Source organism: Mobula birostris, chromosome 5, assembly GCF_030028105.1.
Source record: "Mobula birostris isolate sMobBir1 chromosome 5, sMobBir1.hap1, whole genome shotgun sequence".
NCBI classification, from domain to species: domain Eukaryota; kingdom Metazoa; phylum Chordata; class Chondrichthyes; order Myliobatiformes; family Myliobatidae; genus Mobula; species Mobula birostris.
Window position 1 is genome coordinate 138,496,330 of NC_092374.1, and position 20,929 is coordinate 138,517,258.

A 20,929-nucleotide genomic window follows, 5' to 3' on the forward strand; every position below is an offset into this window, starting at 1 on the left:
AGAGACTGATCGAAAGTTGCTATTTACAATTGAAATTGAAATGTTGAACAGTTGAAAATTCAAACAAAAAGAGAAAAGAGACCGGCTATGGAATGTAGATTTCTTTGTTGGAAAGGATTATTGTTTCTTGTAGGCTTATGAGGACATAGTATTGTGCTTGTTTTTCTTTCAAGGGAAAAGATGGTGCATTATGTGTACATAATAAAGAACTTCAGTTCCTACTGGACAATGTGAGGGGTTCACTTGGAACCGGGTTGAGCAGTAACTCAGTAATAAACTGTTCTAATGTAAATCCACCACAAGTTTGTCTTTATTAAGAACAAACATAACAGGGAGCCTGCAGAAGGACTTGAACAGTTTCGAAAAATATGCAAAGAAGTGGCTATGTAGGGGAAGCGTATGGTCATGCACTTTGGTGAAATGAATAAAGGCATAAACCATTTTTAAAATGGGGAGCAGTTTCAAAAATTGTATGCGCAAAGGTACTTGAGTGTTCTAGTGCAAAATTCTCTAAATGATAACTTGTAGCTTAAATTGGTGGAAAGCGAGGCAAATGCAATGTTTGAATCCATTTTCAGAGGACTAGAATATAAAAGCAAGAATATAATGATGTGTCTCTATAAAGCATTTTGTAGACTGCATTTGGAGTATTAAGAAGAACTGTGGTATTACAGAAAAGATACTAGCATGGATAAAGACTGGCTGATTGGCAAGAGGCAAAGAGTGGGGATAAAAGAGGCCTTTTTTGGTTGGCTGCAGGTGACTAGTGGTGTTTAGCAAGATTCAGTGTTGGTCCATGTGAGTATCTTTCCTGTAATACCATGGGCTCTTGTTTAGCAGCTACGTATGTATCATCTTGTCAAAACCCTTCTAAAGCTCCAAGTAAGCAACAGCCACTGACTCTCCTTTGTCTATTCTGTCTGATATTTCCTCAGACACACTATTCTCTGTTCTACATGAAGCACCACCTACCTAACAAATGATGTCTGCCTCACTCGTCACAATCTCCCCCTCTTCAGTGGCCTGGTTGGTTGTTATACCTATAAGTTCCCTGACTCCTCTTTCAATTCCAGCTCCTCTATGACTGGTAGTGGTGGGAGAGGGGAGGGGTCCAGATATTACCACTTCCTAACCTGCAGGTCTGGAGTTCAAGTTGTCTATTTGCCAAATCTGGCCTACCTCCATACCTCTCCAAGTTTGGCCCCAGCGACCCACTGGACATCCCCTAGGCTTTACCTACTGGCATGTTGGGCAATTTACTGCTGCTGTTCTGGCTTCCTCACATGTCAGAGCCACCCTTCGGGCCAATGCCCATTTCCTTATTCCTTCTACCCCTTGATACCCACTCTCTGGTGTGCCCACAGAGCCAAAGACCGTAATCTTCCTTCTCTGTGATTGCATGGCATACATTATTCTTAGCAGCAGCGTTCTGTGTTGCCTCCATGTCGTGAGAGGAGTGAGCGGCTATATGGCAGACAGTGATCTGCCAACATTCGGCATTGCCCCATTTGTTCTCCCAATAGGATTGACCCTCCCCCCCCCACATGTATCTTCCAATTTTGCCCCTGCAATTGGGGCAACTATATGACCATCCTGTTCGCCATTTGCCTTACACCCATGTCCTCTACAATGGTTATTACATCCAGGGCAACTGCTGTGAGGGGCAGAGCATGTTTACTCAATTGCCTGAAGTCTATCGGCATTCACCATGTCCACACCGGCCACATTTGTCTATTGTACAAGGATGTTGCCTGCCAAATGATCCCCTCCTTCACCAGTGCTGTCACTGCTTCCCTGATCTCCTTGGTGTCACCTGGGTTGCAGTACTGCTTGATGTTCACCATCTTGGCTGGAGGCAGGGTGACGAGGAGCTCCCACTTGGCCAGTCCCACTAGTACAGTTGCTCAAGCCACCCCAAAAGTAAAACAGCCCCTGTTGGTCTGCAGGGACCTGCCTTTCAGCACATTTATAACGAAAATGCACTCAGGGGACGCCGCGACCAGCACTGACGTAGGGCCTGGTTGTTCTGAGTTGTTAGCTGCCTTTACTGTAACTACCCGGGCCAGGGCGAGTGGCCCTCCCAGTCCTTCTATAATAACCTGGGCACCTCTCCATCCTTTGGGGTCTCCTGGGATAATAGTGTGCTTGGCCCTGGTATCAAATAGTTTCACCCATCGCTGAACACTTCCCTTTCCCCAATGTGCTACAATAAGTAGGCAGACCTCAAGTATCCTGGTTACTGAGCCTTGGCCGGGCCCTTGTAGCAGTGGGTCAGGAGGGTGCGCCCAGCTGCTGCAGAGCTTTCTGCTATGCCTCAAGGGAGGGTATGAGAATGGATCCTTCCCTCCATTGCTTGGAAAATCAGCACCTTCACACCTACACCCCCACCCCCCGCAGTTCCACTCCCTTCTTTTTTTGAGAAAGGTCCTTCCATAACGTATACAAAGCAGTGGCAGATATACCGTCCACCTGCTCCTTTGGGATGCCTGACTTGAGCCAAAAACATCTCCTTTCAGGTCAGGTGAAACCCCCCCTCCACTCCTCCCTCTTCTTCACCCAGCTACAAGCCCCACCTACATGTTCCAACTCTCCAAGAATCCTACTGTCCTCCCTTCCACTGGCTCGAAAATTCTCTTCAAACAGGGGGTTAGCGTTTTCACTACGTACCCTTTCATGGTTGAGGTAAACTTTCTATCCACCATTGAGCTATCCCCACTCTCATATTCCAGTGATCAGGGCCCACTGATAGAGAGCCTTAATAACCTTAACCTTTACTGCCATCTTTACTCCATCCCACAAAGATCTTTACTCTACGACCATCCCCTGTAGGGCACTGTTTACCCCATGGTTTGATAACAATCCTCCCAGGGCACTCATTTTCTGGTCAAATAAGACCACTTCAACTTTCTGCATCTCTGATCCTCTGATGAGAACCATCTCATGAACCTCTGGTTTCCTCCCTCAGAAGTCAAATATCAGCTCTTACTTCTTGTGGACATTCAGTAAAAGATGTTTTTATGGCACCACGCAGCCAGATTTCCAATCTCTCCTCTAGGTTGATTCAGTACCACCTTTGATTCGGTCTAAGACACTGGTGTCATCAGAAAACTTGAACATGGCATTGGAGCTGTGGTTACCCACACAGTCATAAATGGAAAGCGAGTAGAGCAGAGGGCTAAACACACAGCTTTATGTTACACCTGTGCTGATGGAAATCATGGAGAAGATGATGTTACCAATCTGAACTGACTGGGGTCTGCAAGTGAGGAAATCAAGAATCCCATTGGACAAGGAGGTATTGAGGCCAAGGTTAGTTTTGAGGGTATGTTGTTTACCCTATATACTTCGGACTTCAGGTACAACACTGAGTCATGTCATCTGCAGAAATTCTCTGATGACTCAGCAATAGTTAGGTGTATAAAGGGAGGACGGGTGAATGAATACAGGGCCCTGGTGGTGAACATTGTCAAATAATGCAAGTTGAATCATCTGCAGCTCAGCATCAGTAAGACAAAGGAGATGATGATGGACTTCAGGAAGATTAAGCCTGTACTGCTCCCTGTTACTATTGATGGTGAGGACATGGATGTGGTGAGGACCTACAAGTACATGGTGGCACACCTGGGGGACAGACTTGAGTAGAGCACCAACACAGAGGCTGTGTACAAAAAAGGCCAGAGTCATCTCTACTTCCTGAGGAGACTGAGGTCCTTTTGGAGTACGCAGACCTCTCCTTCACATGTTCCACCACCCTATTGTTGCCAGTAAAATTTTCTATGCAGTGGTGAGCTGGGGCAATAGCATCAACACGGGTGATGCCACCAGGCTCAATAAACTGATAAGAAAGGCTGTCTCTGTTATAGGAGTCAAAGTGGACACACTGGAGACTGCCATAGAACGAAGGACCCTAGGGAAAATCCTGGCCATTCTGGACAATGTTTCTCACCCTTTGCATGCCACCTTGGCTGAACAGAGAAGCACTTTCAGTAACAGACTAAGACAACTATGCTGCTTCAAAGAGTGCTACATGAGGTCATTCTTACCCTCAGCCATCAGGCTCTATAAGGAGTCAATCTATAGCCAGGGGAGTGATGACCCCATCCTGTTAGAGATAACCTTTTTTCTTTCTTACTTCTCTCCTAATATTTGTATACCTGTGCACTTGTAATGCTACTGTGGAACTGTAATTTTCTTTGGGATCAATAAAGTATCTAAAGGCTCATTGTGACGCTTTCCTGTCCACTGCAGTGTAATTTCAGTACCATGTAATGATGCAGCTTGTTAAGATGCTCTCTACTGTGCATCTGTAGGATGTCGTGAGTATAGATGTACATAGTCCAGCTCTCTTTGGCCTTCTCAGAAAGTAAAAGTATTGGTGAGCTTTCCTGATTGTGTAGAATGTGTTCTGGGACCATGAGAGGTTGTGCGAGATTTGCACTCCCAGGAGTCTGAAGCTGCTCGCTGCTTCCACTGCTGTACCACCAATGTAAAGCGGGGTGCAAGCTCTCCTGAAGTCGCTAACCATTTCCTTGGTTTTGTTGACATTTAGGAAGAGGTTATTTGCCTGACACTAGGCCTCGAGCTCTTTCACATCCCCTCTGTAGGCCGTTTCATTGCTATTGGTGTTGAGCCCCACACTCATCACCAACAATACTCAGGGATGGTTAGTCACAGCAAATGAAAGTGAACACAATGAGGTTCCTGCTGATATCTACTAAAATTGAGACTTTTAAGAAGGTGTTTATCTGGTTATGTAGAAATAATAGGCCTGCAAAAGAACAGCCTGTGATATGAAGTTGTCTATACCAGTGCTTGGCTGACCTGGCTAAACTGGTTTGAACTGGTCTGATATAGAAGAACAAAGAAATCTACCTGAGGCACAAGTCCAGAGGAGGAGCCATAAAGTATAGCCTTTGGTCAGATTCAGTAAGAATCTGACAAAGCTCAGTCTGGTGAACTGGTGACCCACAGCCAATCAAATGGAACAACAGAATGATCTGATAAGAAAGAAGGTAATTAGTCACTTAAACTGCCTACTCCCATCATCCTGCACCAGGAACATAGCCCTCCATATCCCTACCATCCACGTACCTATCCAAACTTCTCTAAAATATTGAAATCAAGCTTGCATGCACCACTTGTGCTGGCAACTTATTCCACACTCTCACAACCCTCAGAATGAAGAAGATCCCCTCATGTTCCTTTCTCACCTTTCACTCTTAACCCATGACCTCTGGCTGTGGTCCCACCCAACCACAGTGGAAAAAGCCTGCTTGCATTTCCCCTATCTATACCCCTCATAAATTTGTATACCTCTATGAAATCTCCTCAAAATCTTCTACGTTCTAAAGAATACAGTCCTAACCTATTCAATCTTTCCTTATAACACCTGTCTTCCAGGACCGGCAACATCCTTATAAATTTTCTCTGCACTCTTTCAACCTTATTCACATCTTTCCTGTAGGAAGGTGACCAAAACTGCACACAATATTCCAAATTAGACCCCACCAACAACTTATACAACTTCAAGATATGAAGGCCAATGTGCCGAAGGCTTTATGATCCTATCTATTTTCAACAAATTATGGACCTGTATTCCCAGATCTCTTTGTTCTACCACATTCCTCAGTCCCAACTGTTTATTGTGTAAGACCTACCCTGGCTGGTCTACCGAAGTGCAAAACCTCACGCTTGTCTGCATTAAATTCCATCTGCCTTTTTTTGGCCCATTTTTCCAGCTGATGCAGATCCCTCTGCAAGCCTTGTTAGCCTTCCTCACTGTCCACTACATTCCCAGTCTTGGTGCCATCTTCAAATTTGCTGATCGAGTTAACCACATTATCATCCAGATCATTGATATAGATGACAACAATTGTCCTTCCACCTATCCCTGCGGCACACCACAAGTCACAGGCCTCTAGTCAGAGAGGCAACCCTCCACTACCACTCTCTGGCTTCTCCCACAAATCTAACGTCTAATCCAATTTACCACTGCATCCTGAATGCTGAGCGACTGGACCTGTTGTAAACCTATGACAATCTTCTACATTATCCACAACTCCACAAAACTTACTAACACACCCTTCAACTTTCTCAGAGTCATGTATAAAATTCACAAAAGCGTGGATCCTGGATCAGATCCCAGTCGAACTCCACTAGACAAAGACCTCTGGGCAGAATACAGTCCATCTACTACCACCCTCAGCCTTCTGTGGGCAAGGCAAAATCCATACAGTCGAGTTTCCCTGGATCCTATGTCTCCTGACTTTCTGAATGAGCCTTCCATGGGGAACCTTGTCAAATGCATTACTGAAGTCCATATATGTCACATCCACTGCTCAAGCTCCAGCAGCTAAGGCATGACCTGCCCCTCACAAAGCCATGATATATATATATCCTTAATCAGACTATGCTTCTCCAAATCCTCTAAGAATTCTCTCCAATAGTTTTCCCACCACTCATGTAAGACTCACTAGACTACAATTCCCAGGATTGTCCCTGTTACCTTTCTTGAACAAAGGCCAAACATTTGCAAACCTCATATCTTCTGGTACTACTCCTGTAGGCATTGAGGACACCAAGATCTTCAGCAATGGCACAGCAACTTCTTCCCTTGCTTTCCATAGTTACCAGGCTTATGTCTTGTCTGGCACTGGAGACTTAACTAGCTTAATGTTTTTCAAAATTCCAGCATACCCTTTTACTTACATGTTCTTAGCCTGTTCTACACCAAGCTCATATTTGTCATGAACCCTCATTCTGGTGAATACTGAAGTACAGTATTCATTGGGAACCTTCTCTACCTTCTCCAACTCCAGGCATTTTTTGTCTGCTATCCCTGATCAGTTCTACCCTCACTCTAGACATTCTTCCATGCACCTAGTCATACAAGACTTTTTAGATTATGAAGACACGCAGTCCACTTTTATTGTCATTTAGTAATGCATGCATTAAAAAATGATACAATATTTCCTCCGGTGTGATATCACAAAACACAGGACAGACCAAGGCTGAAAAAAAATTGACAAGACCACATAATTATAACATATAATTACAACAGTGCACAATACCATAACTTGATGAAGAAGTCTATGAGCACAGTAAAAGCTCAAAATCTCTCAAATGTCCCACATCTCACGCAGACAGTAGAAGGAAGAAAAACTCTCCCTGCCATACCCGACCACGGTCCAACTCTGAGTCATCCGAAAACTTCGAGCTCTGATCAGCTCTCCGACACCGAGTACTGAGCGCTATCTCTGTCCGAGTGATTCAACCTCCATCTCGGTCACCAACAGCAGGCAAAGCCAGGGATTTTGAGGCCTACCCTCCAAAAGATTCCTGACCGCGCAGTAACGACAGCAGCGAACGAGCATTTCAGAAATTTTTCCAGATGTTCCTCTGTGCTTTCACGTCCACCTCCATCAAATCAGAAATTGTCCACAGCCCCTATTTAACAGATACGCTATCATTTTCACCGGAGGGCTGCGCACGCGCAGCGCGCTGCTTCTCCTCTCCTCCTCCTGGCGCCTTGCCCTTTTCAATGGTCCTCATTCTCGCACAATTATCACTCAATCCTCGCTCACATTTCCTCAAACATGGAGATTATGCTGGAATTAAGAGGAATGCCTGGCCAACATAAACTCCTTTTCCCAGATACAACCTTTTCCATTCTTTGACTGTTCAGGGAAGGTCATAGAAACCTTGGGGGCGTGTGCACAGTTATTTACGTTTGTATGACATGTTTGTGTATTTTTAACTGAACCAGTAAAAGTAATTATCGAATAATATAGAAATCTCTTTATGCCTCATCAATTATTCTCATTAATGGTAAATACAAGCAACAAGTGCTCATGGACAAGCTTGTTTGGTAACCAGGATTTGTCATGGATAAGGTGTAATGCAGTGAAGCCTGTAGCCCATTGTTTTCTCTTGTGTTTCTCTTGCCCATAAATTGTTTTGGCTTGTTTCTTAAGTATAAAAACATTGTGGAGCGCCTGTTTGAATTCAGATCCCTTCAACTGGACAGCAGAATTAGTGTCCCAATCACTCATACATTTTTATAGTGGAATACTTCCTTACATTGAACTGATTTTATTGAATACAGGATACTTACATCATTTGATATTGCAGACACCATGACCATATTTCCATTAGTTGTGTGTCTGGAACCAAGTTTCATAGATCTCATCAATACACTTTGTCATGTATACAAGGAATTCAATCAAACTGGTCGGACTGGTTGCCTTTGTGAAAGCCAAGATGACTGCCTCACTCTCTTCCCCCACTCCTGTTAGTCACACAAATCCAGAGTTACATACTTTTCAGTTCACCAAGTCTTTGTTTATAAGCACACAAGTAGATCCCTTTTCCCTTTGAAGTAAATACCGATCCTACATTTATAAACTATGTTATCCCAGCTCTTAACGCTCATCTGGAGCTTCATTCATCAATGCATTATTATTCAACTGCTCAAAGTTTGCTTTACAAAATGTCAAAGTTTAGGCTCAACTGCAAGCAGCTCTAACGCAATATAAAGTTCAACATATTTATGGTAACTCTGAACATGGTATCGCTAGAACAAACTTAGTATGCCATATTCTCTTGTTGGTTTAATGAGATACTATTCCACAAATTAGTTTGGAAGAGACATAATAGAAATTTCCTGCTTCTCTCAGCTTCCTATAATAACACTAATTGTGACAAGACTGTCTGAATAATGTACGTTTGCACTTGCACTGCCTAATCATTTTCAGAAGATCTGTCAGAAAAGTCACATTAACCTGCCAGTTTGTAATCCTTCCCACCCACGACCAGCTTGTTCTGGTTTCTGTCCACTTCCCTTTGAGCCTTGATGAAAGATCTTGACCTCAAACATAGACTGTTTATTCCCCTCCATAGATGTGGAAGTTTGAAAAAAAAGCTATTAGAATTAGATGCTGGATGATTACTGATACCTTTGGATCCTTTTATACAAAATCAGTTTCAAGTGAAGAGCAGAGGAGAAACTATTCAGGCAGATGTTTTAACTTTTAGACTATTGTCAATATAGTCTCAGATTTAAAGGATTAAAATAGATTGTATGTCTTAATTTTGGTTAAGTTTTAACAAATAAACCTGCAGATTCTGAAAACCTGAAATAAAAACACAAAACAATAGAGATTCTCAACAGGTAAGACAACAACTGTGGAAGAAGAAATAATTAATATTTCAGTTTCAAGGCCATTCATTAGAACTGGGAAAGAGAATATACAGTCCTGATGAAGGAACTCGGCCTCAAACATTGACTTTTTATTCCCCTCCGAGGTGCTGCCTGAGCTGCTGAACTCAAACAGCATTGTGTGTGCGGTGCTTAAGATTTTCATCATCTGCAAAATCACTTGTGTTTATCAGAATCTTTTACATATTTGTTGTCCTGAGTTCCACTAACAGAATTCTTCTTGCTCTTCCACTGCTTTGAATCTATGAGCAATTCTACTTTTCTTCCAATCTTCCTCTTGCTTTTACAATTCAGTACAAGAAATTAGGCTCAATACTGTGTAAACACTGGACACTGTGAATACAATAGGCATCAAAAAATGGTGCCAATGCCATCAGAGCATAGATTTTAAATAAGACATGCTGCAGAATATTTTGATGCAGGCAGTTAATATCCAGCAGAAGCAGGCAGATCAATCTGATTTTCTCTAACATTTACTACTAGCATTGAGATTTTGCAGTTTTATGTTCTAGCCATTTACGTTCCATTTATCTCAGAGAACTACATTTGTATTAAGTACCATGAACTGACCTCCAATCCCAGCAAATAGTGCTTTTTAAGTTAGTTACTTAATTTTGCTCCAATTCCAATTGAAGGACCTTCTGCTGACTCTAAAGCATTAGCATAATCCAGTTATTACCAGAAACATTAAGTACTAGGGGGTCTTTCCCTTAGAACTTGGCAATGAAGCACCAAAAGAGCTAAACAATCTTTTAGAAAGAGCTGTTAAAATACTAGAGATTGAAGGTTTGAGGGAAGTTAGTGTTTTGGAAATAATTCCACAACATGAACCGGAATGTTGACCACAGTCTTACGTTTCAGAAAGGAGATCCTCACTGAAATCTGTCAAAGGTTCCAACCACTGCCAGAAAGACACTTTACCAGTGCCTGTGAAAGAAGATCTGGATACGAAGAAAAGCAGGCATTGTTGGCAAGAAGGTCACAATTGCTTAATCAGGTCGCTGATACTCTCTTATCATAAACAAATTTCTTCATTTTATTCCTTTTCAGATATGCTCAATGGCGAGGAGGGATTAACCAGGATGGACTGGGCTGTATCCATTACTTTTTGTAGGATTTTCTGTTCAAGGGCATTCGTGTTTCCATACCAGGCTGTGATTCAGCCAGTCAATGAATGCTTCACTGCACAACCACAGAAGTTTGTCAAGGTTTTAGATGTCATGGCAATTCTTTGCAAACTCCTAAAGAAATAGAGGCACTGTCATAATAACTTATGTGCTGGACCCAGGATAGGTCCTCTGAGACAATAACACTGAGGAATTTAAAGTTGCTGACCACCTTCACCCCTAATCCTCCAATGAGAACTGGCTCATGGACCTCTGGTTTCCTCCTCTTGAAGTCAATAACTAGTTCCTTGGTTATGCTGACATTTAGTAAGAGGTTATTGTTATGGCACCACTCAGCCAGATTTTCCATCTCCCTCTTTTATGCTGATTCGTTGCCACCTTTGATTCAGTCTGTAACAGTGGTGTCGTCAGCAAACTTGAATATCACATTGGAGCTGTGCTTAGCCACACAGTCATAAGTGTAAAACGAGTAGAGCAGGAGGCAAAGCATGCAACCTTGTGGTACACCTGTGCTGATACAGATCATGAACAAGATGATGTTGCCTATCCTAAGTGACTGGAGTCTGCAAGAAAGGAAATCAAGAATCCAATTGCACAAGGAGTTATTGAGGCCAATGTCTTGAAGCTTAATGAAGTTTTGAGGGGATTATAGTATTGAATGCTGATCTGTAGTTGATTAAATGCATCCTGGTTAATGTATCTTTTCTGTCCAGATGTCCCATGGTTGAGTGAAGAGCCAATGAAATGATATCTACTGTGGACCTGTTGTTCCTGTGGGCAAATTAGAGTGGATTCAAGTCATTTCTCAGGCTGCAGTTGATGTGTTTTACCACCATCCTCTCAAAACACCATCACTGTGCAAGTAAGTGCTACTGCACAACAGTCATTAAGGTGTGTTACCAGGTTTTTCTTAGGCACCTGTATAATTGATGCCTGCTTGAAGCAGATGGGTACCTTAGGCTACCAAAGTGAGAGGCTAAAGATCTCAGTACACTCTAGCCAGTTGATTAGCAGAGGTCTTTAGTACTTGGCCAGGTACCCCATCTGGGTCAGATGCTTTTCGTGGGTTCACCCTCCAGAAGGCTGCTCACACATTGGCCTCAGAGACTGAAATCACAGGATCATCAGAGGCTGTAGGAGTTTGTGAAGAATCCTCCATATTTTGTGGTCAAAGGGAGAATAAAAGGTACTGAGCTCATCTGCTCATCTGGAAGTGAAGCCCTGATGTTGCCCAAGTTGCTTGAATTAACCTCATAAGAGGTAATAGTATTCAATCCCTGCCACAACTTTTGAGCATTTTTCATTGATACTAGTTCGGTCAGGAATTGCCACTTTGCCCACGAGGTGCTTACTGAAGACCTAACCTTGTAAGTTTCTGGACAACAAATTTCAATGCCTCTGATTTCTCAACAGACCTCACAGATCAGGGGTCCCCGGTGGTTGGGGACCGCTGACATAGATCATCCAGGGCTTCAGGTTGGGGAAAGACTCTGAATGATTTGTGGGTTCACACTTGTCTACAACTGTTTTAATAAAGTCCATGACAACCAGAGTACATTAATCCAGATCCACAGACAAGCTCGTTCGCTGCTGTCGTTACTGCGCGGTCTGGAATCTTTCGGCGGGAAGGCCTCAAAATCTCCAGTCTTACCTGCTTTTGGCGACTGAGAAGGAGGTCGAATCGCTCGGACAGAGATGGCGCTCAGCACTCAGTGTCAGAGAGCTGATCAGAGCTCGAAGTTTTCGGATGACTCAGAGTCAGACCGTGGTCGGGTATGGCAGGGAGAGTTTTTCTTCCTTCTCTCCATCTGCGTGAGATGTGGGACATTTGAGAGACTTTGAATTTTTACTGTGCTCATGGACTTCTTCAGCAAGTAATGGTATTGTTGCACTGTTGTAACTATATGTTATAATTACGTGGTTTTGTTAGTTTTTTTCATTCTTGGTCTGTCCTGTGTTTTTGTGATATCACACCGGAAGAAATATTGTATCATTTCTTAATGCATGCATCACTAAATGACAATAAAAGAGGACTGCATGTCTTCATAATCTAAAAAAAAAGTCCTTGAACATGGTCTAGTCCATTGTCTTGAAGGAATTCTGTAGTTGCCCCTCTGTCTCCATTGAGCATTTCTGTACAAAGCGTTGTTGCAGGAAAGCAGCATACATCATCAGGGACCTGCACCACCCAGGACATGCTCCCTTTTTGCTGCTGCCATCAGGAAAGTGGTGCAGGAGCCTCAGGCCTCACACCACCACCTCAGGCCTCACACCACTAGATTCAGGAACAGCGATTACCTCTCAACCACCAGACTCTTGAACCAAAGGATATACCTTCACTCAACTTCACATGCCCCATCACTGAAATGTTCCCAAACTTAGAACCCACTTTCAAAGACTCTTCATCTCATGTTCTCAATATTTATTGCTTATTTATTTATTATTATTTTTCCTTTCCTTTTGTATTTGCACAGTTTATTGTCTTTTGCACATTGGTTGAACAGAAGACAAATGGTCTTTCATCAATTCTATTAAGAATTTATTTAGTATGCCTACAAGAGAATGAACCTCAGGATTGTATTTGGTGACATATATGTTCTTCAATGAATTTACTTTGAACTCTGAAATTTATCTCCTCCTGCCAAAGGGAGGCAGATGGAGTATACACAAATATTTGTGAGCTTCCATATGGTACAGCCTGTTAGTCCATATGTGCCTTATGTTAACTGTGCTATGTATCAAAACGAAAGGGACTGCACTCCTTCAGGGGCAATAGCATGTCTGACTGGACCAGCACATCATGAAGTTAAGAGCCCAGCATTTAGATACAAGTAACGATGTGTTCATTCTGATAATATCTGTTATTCCAGCTGTATTTCTCTAATGTGGCTAATTAAAGGTGGATGACAAGGGCCATCCACAATTGCTTTATGAATCGTCTGCAAAACCGATATAGAAATGAGCAGCATGCAAACAATGGGCACCATGTTGCCACAACAAATCTGACTGGCCAGACCAGTGGCATACTGAACCAATAATTTTGACCTGCATCTATCTACAGGAGCCTGTATTAATCAGGTGAGCAGATTTAAAATCTGTGTCCTTATTTAACACTACAATTGAGAGGGATCAGGTTTGTTCACCTGTTATCAAGGGAAAAACTGAGACATAAGACTACAAAGAGGAGTCACAGGAGGAAGAGATGGAATTGAAATTGCAAGCTACATTGCAATTTTCTGCTGGATTTCTTAAAAAGAACTAATTCAGGTGGGACACAGGTAATCTCAACCCCAATCTTAACCACATACACACACTCAGTGATCTTCCCTCTGCCCAGCATCAGACAAAACAACATCAAATTTGGAACAAATATATAAATTGAAACATGCTAAGTTGCCTGCACAAAAAGAAACACTTTCCTCAACTTGCCTGCCCCACTGCTTCAAAGCTGTCTCAAGGACTACAGCATGACTTTGCAGAACACTGAAGGGCTTTAGTGAGAAATTGCACATGCCCTTAGAGCTAAGTAGCTGAGATGAGATTTTCACTGGGATGAGAGCATAAATACTGTCAACCTAAATCTCATATTTCAGTTCCTATATGTGAATTTTTTTGGATACTAAAATTTGGAATCAGCAGATCAGCTGCATCTTTTTAATTTGCCCCCATGTGTTTGATCGCATTTGTCCTAACAACCTTTCTAGCTCAATTATAGAAACTGGCTCCTGGACATTTGATGCAGTTATCCCACCACTTGCAGGACCCCATACCCTTTGTACTCCTTTTAAGGCCAAGCTTAATTGGCTGTTTTTCTTCCACTGACCTACTGAAAGGCCTTGAAGGATTTCTTCAGTAGGTGAATGTAATATCAACATCAACAATTGGGAAACTAATCCCAAGGACAGGAAACTCTGGCAAACCATCATCCGAGAAGGAACAGCAACTTGCGAAGCCAACGGATGTGCAGAATTAGAAGAAAAGAGAAGAAAATGGAAAGAGAGGCAGCAACAACCAAAGCCCGATCTACCATCTGGAGCTACCTGTCCTGAATGCAGAAGAACTTTCAAAGCGAAGATTGGACTCATAAGCCACTTGAGAGCCCATAAGTAGAACAACAGAACAAAGACCATCATCCTCGACCTCGAGGGATAGCCACAATGACGAATGGAAGAAAAACAGAGTTGTCCCAGAGTCACACTATTCAGGGCCAGGACTGAACTTTTCTCTCTCAGGATTATCCGAACAATGCAATGATGGATAGACAGCCTAAATTCCCTGAAAACTCTCTTCCCTACTCTGATACCATGACATGGCATTCAGCTAGCCTTAAATGATGGAATCTGACCTCAGAGGCCGCTGCTCCCATGTCAAGTGCTACTGAATCATAAACCATCAGATGCAGCCCACTGTTGCAAATGTGAACATGTGAATCGAGTTACCCATCACATCCAAGTTGGAAAAGTAAGTTTCAAGTTCTGTGCAAAGCCCTGGTCCAGACTCTAAGATGACATTCATTGCAGGGTTTCCAATGCATTACATAATTTTTTAATAAATTGTGCTTTAATACTTCACATCCTTTCTCCTTAAAGATCATAGGACATAAGAGCAGCATTAGGCCATTTGGCCCATCGAGTCTGCTCCACCATTCAATCATGGCTGATCCTTTCCACATCTACTCTGTCTAGGCCTTTCAACATTCAAAAGATTTCAATGAGATCCCCCCCTCAGCCTTCTAAATTCCAGCAAGTACAGACCCAGAGCCATCAAATGTTCCCCATATGATCACCCTTCCATTGTTGGAATCATCCTTGTGAACCTCTTGTGAACCCTGTCCAAATCCAGCCCATCTTTTCTTAGATGGGGAGCCCAAAACTGTTCACAATACTCAAGGTGAGGCCTCACCAGTGCCTTAGGAAGCCTCAGCATCACATCCCTGCTCTTAAATTTCTCTTGAAATGAATTTTGCATTTGCCTTACTCACCTCAACTCTACCTACAAGACCCTATTATTTTCCTCTTCAGAGGAAGCATTGGCTTTATTTAGAACTACGTCCATTACTTTCACCTCCATACACAGTTAAGAGTTTTAGTTTCAAAATCATCTTTTATTTGCTATCCTCTTTTGTCACAGGTATCTGTAGAAAATCTCTGGCTTTCCTTTAATTTTACCTGCTGATATTTGTTCATTTAATCTATTTGAATTCCTAATTTCATAATTAATTTCACTCATATCTCTTTTTTGCTCCCCAATTGTTTCTGGACTCTTGAGCACTCATTATCTGCATGAGCTTCCCTTTTCTGAGTTTATTTCATCACCTATGTTCAATTCCTCGGGGTTTTTTATTTGGACATTCCTTTTTCTCACACCAGAAACATATTCAGTCTGAGTTTCTACAATATCCTCCTTGAATACCTCCCATTAATCTATTAATGATTTACATTTGTGACGAGAATACACATAAATTAAGATGTTTGCTGGCCTGGGCTAGCAACAGTGGCATCAGCAGTTGGTCTGCCACCTGTCCTCAGGGGAGGGAGAGATAAGGAACAATGAAGCAGCATTTGGAGATGTTAATGAAGGAGCCATCAGTCTGGGTATTGTCCAGAGCGGCTCCCCCTTTGAACCCTGAACTGTTTGAAGTGATGGACAGGCGATCTGGAGGTGTGTAATGAAGGGACGGGAGGGAGAGCTGTCTAGAGCAGCTCCCCCCCTTTGAACCCTGAACTGTTTGAAGTGATGGACAGGCGATACCCCAGCAGGGGGATAAAAAGGGACAGGTTCGCTAAGGCAGGACACACACGACACCCGAGGTAATGAGACCCTGGAAGCGGTGCACCTCTCACAAGTTGGTGGGAAGCTCTTGGACGGCTGATCGGGGGATCAGCCTTAAACGCACAGGGTGGAAAGGTACGATCAGCGGGAACCCAGTGTGTGTCCACCCTTGCTTGGGTGCCGGGTTCACTGCAGAGGATTGACCGCATCTGGAGGAGGGGTCACAGTCGGTGACCTCAGGTGACATCACAAGGGACCCGCCCGAAAGCTGCTTGTGAGCAATATCGCCGGTCTGTGAGTGGAAGCCGTTCTGAATGATCAGTCGTTCTCGTTCTCTCTCTCCCACCCCCCACGTTGTCCATCGCCATGGCAACGATTACTGCGAACTGATCTAAATTGGACTGAACTTTGTGTCACTTTGAAATTGGTCATTTACCCCTAGACAACGATAGAGCTTGATTGATGCTGTTATCTTAATTCTGTGCACATGTGTGTTTATCATTGCCGAACTGTTGCATTTATTATCCTTTCAATTACTGTGTTGCTTGTTTCTTTAATAAAACTTTCTTAGTTCTAGTAATCCAGACTCCAACTGAGTGATCTATTTTCTGCTGGTTTGGCAACCCAGTTACGGGGTACGTAACTCATTTAAATTCCCTTCTCCTTTGTAAATCACACTGCAATTTAGTAATGGGGGTATAAACAAGTTTAGGAATTTACCTCCAAACTATCATCTTTTTTTCACAACTTTGCTACATCTATTAAAATATGTTTACTGCTCTTTCCATATGCAGAATAATAGGATATATCGATTGAGCTTTACTACTTGGTTCAGATTGGTGAAATTCTTGTGACAACGCACCCTGGTTCAGGAAGCTCTTCTTGTAGCCTTGATCTCCTTGGCTCTTGCTTCCACTTCATTCAGTACATGTATTTGCAGGGAATTCTAGCTTCTCGAGAGCACAAGATATCTACTACTTTTTGTCTCCTTCACAAAGGCCTCCAAAGCTATGTACGATGGATCCAAGGATGATGGACGATCTCAACCGAATCGTCAACTATTTATTCCTGTCCATAGATGCTGCCTGACTTGCTGAGTTCCTCCAGCAGTTTGTGTGTTGCTCGAGATTTCCAGCATCTGCAGAATCTTGTGTCTCTACATTTTAGTGTTTGTGTTAATGCTAAATTGGATGAACCATTACTAAAGGAATGGACAATATCTCATGGTAATACATAGACAGAAATATTGCACTGTAGAAAACTAGTTATAAAAGATAGCACTGCAAACAAAAACATCTTTCCAGCTTAGTAAATAACCTTTATGTCAATTTTTTCTCTACAGTGAAATGTAAAAATTAATCTACCTCTGTGTGTTTTTAATTACTCTCACCTTTGATTAAAATAGTCTATATTGTCTGCCAAGGCCACAAATCCACTGACCTCCATTAAGAAATCTTTTACAGTGCTTGGGGAAAAGAAAATCCTTGAACAGTGTACTTAATAAATTCAGTCCTTGTAAAACACTGCATCCCAACAAGGAAAACATTTCTTCATCCCGTTACAATGAGAACTTAAGTACAAAGTTTTGTCAAGTATCACTCCTAATTGTATATGAATATCAAGCAGATAATAAGATTGGTTTGAAAATTCTCAAACTAGCTAGTTTATGAATTTGATGAGCCTAAATACATGTCACAGTGATAAAAATGAATGGTGTACTGAGAACGAGCAACCATACAGACAAAGGGAGAGATGACACTTACCATATACCACTCCTTCACTTTCTTCACTTAGGGATTTTCGATTTCACCTGGTTCTTCAGAAAGGATAGAATCTTTGGGATGTAGTGACATAATATTTTTCATGTAACTCCATAACAATTAGCTATATGCATTTTTGTTTATGGTCACAAATAAAAATGAATATTTAATCAGGAACTCACCATTGTTGACAACTTTGATCCATTGATCTGTGCATTCATTATTGCATCATTCACTAACGAATGGAGATTCAGTAAAATTTGTTCTAAATCATATGTTTCCAGTATTCCGCTTGATAGTTCTTCAAGTGATCTAATGTATTCCCGCCAGTGAGGATCAATTTCTGCCATATTAGCAAGGCATCCTCTAATTACATTCAGGCAATATCCCATGCATGGCTTATGATTAGTCCAGCCTTGGCAATGGGAACAGTACTGCATCTTCAGCAAAGCCCTGCTGCACTCTTTGGTATAGTGCAAGTGATCAGTTGTGTTAATTATTTCAATTCCTAAATTTAAGGCTTGCAAGAACATATGCCCAGCTGTTAAAGATTTTGACATTTGACTTGAAATTAATTTTGGGAAATAGCCAAATGGGTTGAGGTCCTTCCTTACCATTCGAATACACGTTGTAAAATCTGGAGACACGTTACTAAGGCCTGGTTTGATTAGATGATTATAGACCAGTGGAAAGAGGTTGTCAAAAAATCTGTTCACAAATTCATCAACATTTTTCTCTGAGCCAAAAATGAAGAGTGCAACATCAGCGAAGAGCTCTTGAACTAGTACAGCCATTTGTGGGATCAATTTTCGATATGTAGTTCTCAGCAGTATCTTGGTGTTGTCCTCAGCTTGCTGAATTATATTCTGAAATGCTTCTGCAATAAAAACAGATAAATCAGTATTCTAATGTTTTTGTATTCTAATACAGAAGTCATATATTTCTTCATCACTTGGAAAATATAGACCATTTTCCATAACTTGGATGCCACCTCTTAGCAAAAGCAGGCATCCATGATGGAATTTAACATCACATCCAAATGCTCTGACACAACTTCAAGACCTTAAATGCAGCACTTAAGTTCCTGATCTACCCGGCAGCTGATATCCCCACCTTTCAGTATTCTTCAAAAACCTGCAGCAGGCACCTCAAATCACTGTAAAAATTGCACCAGTGCTGTTTGCAAAATCCTCCAAACCACAGTCAGGATAAGGAAACCATCATCAGCACCCTCCCCCCAGGCTCCAACATCCCTGCACTGAGACTCTAACTATACTTTCAGAATCAGGTTTAATATCACTGGCATATGTCATGAAATTTGTTGTTTTACAGTAGCAATACAATACACAATAAAAACTGTAAATTGCAATAAGTATATACAAAAAAATTAAATTTAGTGCAGAAAGAGAGGAAAAATAAATACTGAGGTAGTGTTATCACAAACAGAGAAAATCTGCAGATGCTAGAAATCCAAGCAACACACACAAAATGATGGAGGAACTCAGCAGACCAGGCAGCAACTATGGAAAAGAGTACAGTCAATGTCTCAACCCACTCAACATCCCATTAAGTGTTTCCTAAAGTAGAGTCTTTGGATTCCTCTTTGGCTTCAACAGCTACTCCTGAATCCACAGAGCTGGAGTAGAAATCAGTCAACTAAGGGACTACCTAATAAGGAAGAAAGCAATAATTTTGCTTTTAAACTAACTTTTACTCAAAGAAGAAACCAGATTCAAAAGCATTTGATCATCTTTTTTTTAAATTCACTCACCATCTCTCTTTCTGTAGATATAAGAATACTGATCCAGATGATTTAGATTTATTTATCACATGTACGTCAAAACATGCAGTGAAATGTTTCATTTAAGTTAAAAGCCAACACATCCAAGAATGTGCTGTGTACAGTATGGAATGTTGCCACAAATTCCAGCACTAACATAACTTGCCCACAATATTCTGCATAACAACACCACCAGCAGCAGCAGAAAAGGAAGCCCCTTTCCCATCCCTCGCACTCATACAGGCCACCTTCAGTTCTCTAGTACTGGTCCCTGAATTCTCAGACATCGAGCCTCCAACTTAGGACTTGACTCCAGGACTTGCCAATCATGGATCTGACCTTCGGGCCTTGCCTTCCTGACTCTCACAGCCTTTCCACCCCAGTGACCTGGGCCCTTGAGACTCCTTGGACCTTCAAGATTCTATCTTCAGTCACCATGCTTTGCACTTCACCCTTCAGCTTTGCTATTCGGACTGCATCTAACCATGGAATGATCCTTGGACTACACCATGTTGACCTTTGGGCCTTGACTCCTTGACACCAGCCCTCGTGTTTCCCACCTGCACCTGTGACAGGCCACCCATATAGACCTACGAGCTAGAATTTGTCTTTGACTTCAGGATAGCTGGTCTCCTCAGCACCTGCCAAACAACTTCTGGGAACGCTGACGTTCAACTGCGGAACACTTCAACCTGGATTCGAACTCCTGCCAAAATTTCTCATTTACTGCCCCTAGCCTCAAGCTCCCCCAATCCCTCATCCTGAACCCTAACTCCCCGCACTATCCCCAAATCCATCCCTATGGACTCAAAAATACAACTGAGCCACAACATTGATGGATATTGCATCTTGGCGTCATCTTGACCAACCAGTAATTGCTGAAGATGAAATCAGGTCCTTTTGCAGCATTAAATACTGTGCCTTCTTGAGTATTGATTCCACAGTCCTCAGGCTATGCAAAGGTTCAATTTCTTAAACTGTCAGTAACATGATTTTTCTATATATCAAACACTAGATTTCCCCCCAATGCCAAGGGTAAGTCCCATTACTCAAATATTTGAGCCTCCCCTCCTTTCCTCAGAAAAGTTTTCCCACCCATCTAGTAGGATGATCATAAAATCAGGCAAGAGTAGAATGTTTATTTAGTAAAAGGTACATTTGCTTGGCTACAGAGCTTAAAAACTACAGATATGGGAGGGGAAGGAATACAAACTGAAAGGAGATAGGTGAAGCCAGATGAGGGGAAATATAGGTGGACGAAGGAGGGGAAATG

At 42.2% G+C, this 20,929-nt stretch overlaps 1 protein-coding gene across 1 annotated transcript in view; it reads right to left on the reverse strand.

Annotated features, from left to right (window-relative positions):
* LOC140198402 (glypican-5-like) overlaps positions 1 to 20,929 on the reverse strand; it is a 952,742-nt gene that overhangs the window by 826,062 nt on the left and 105,751 nt on the right. The window contains exon 3 of the mRNA XM_072259495.1: positions 18,059 to 18,753. Within this exon, the coding sequence (XP_072115596.1) occupies positions 18,059 to 18,753 (695 nt within the window). The remainder of the gene's footprint in view (positions 1 to 18,058; positions 18,754 to 20,929) is intronic.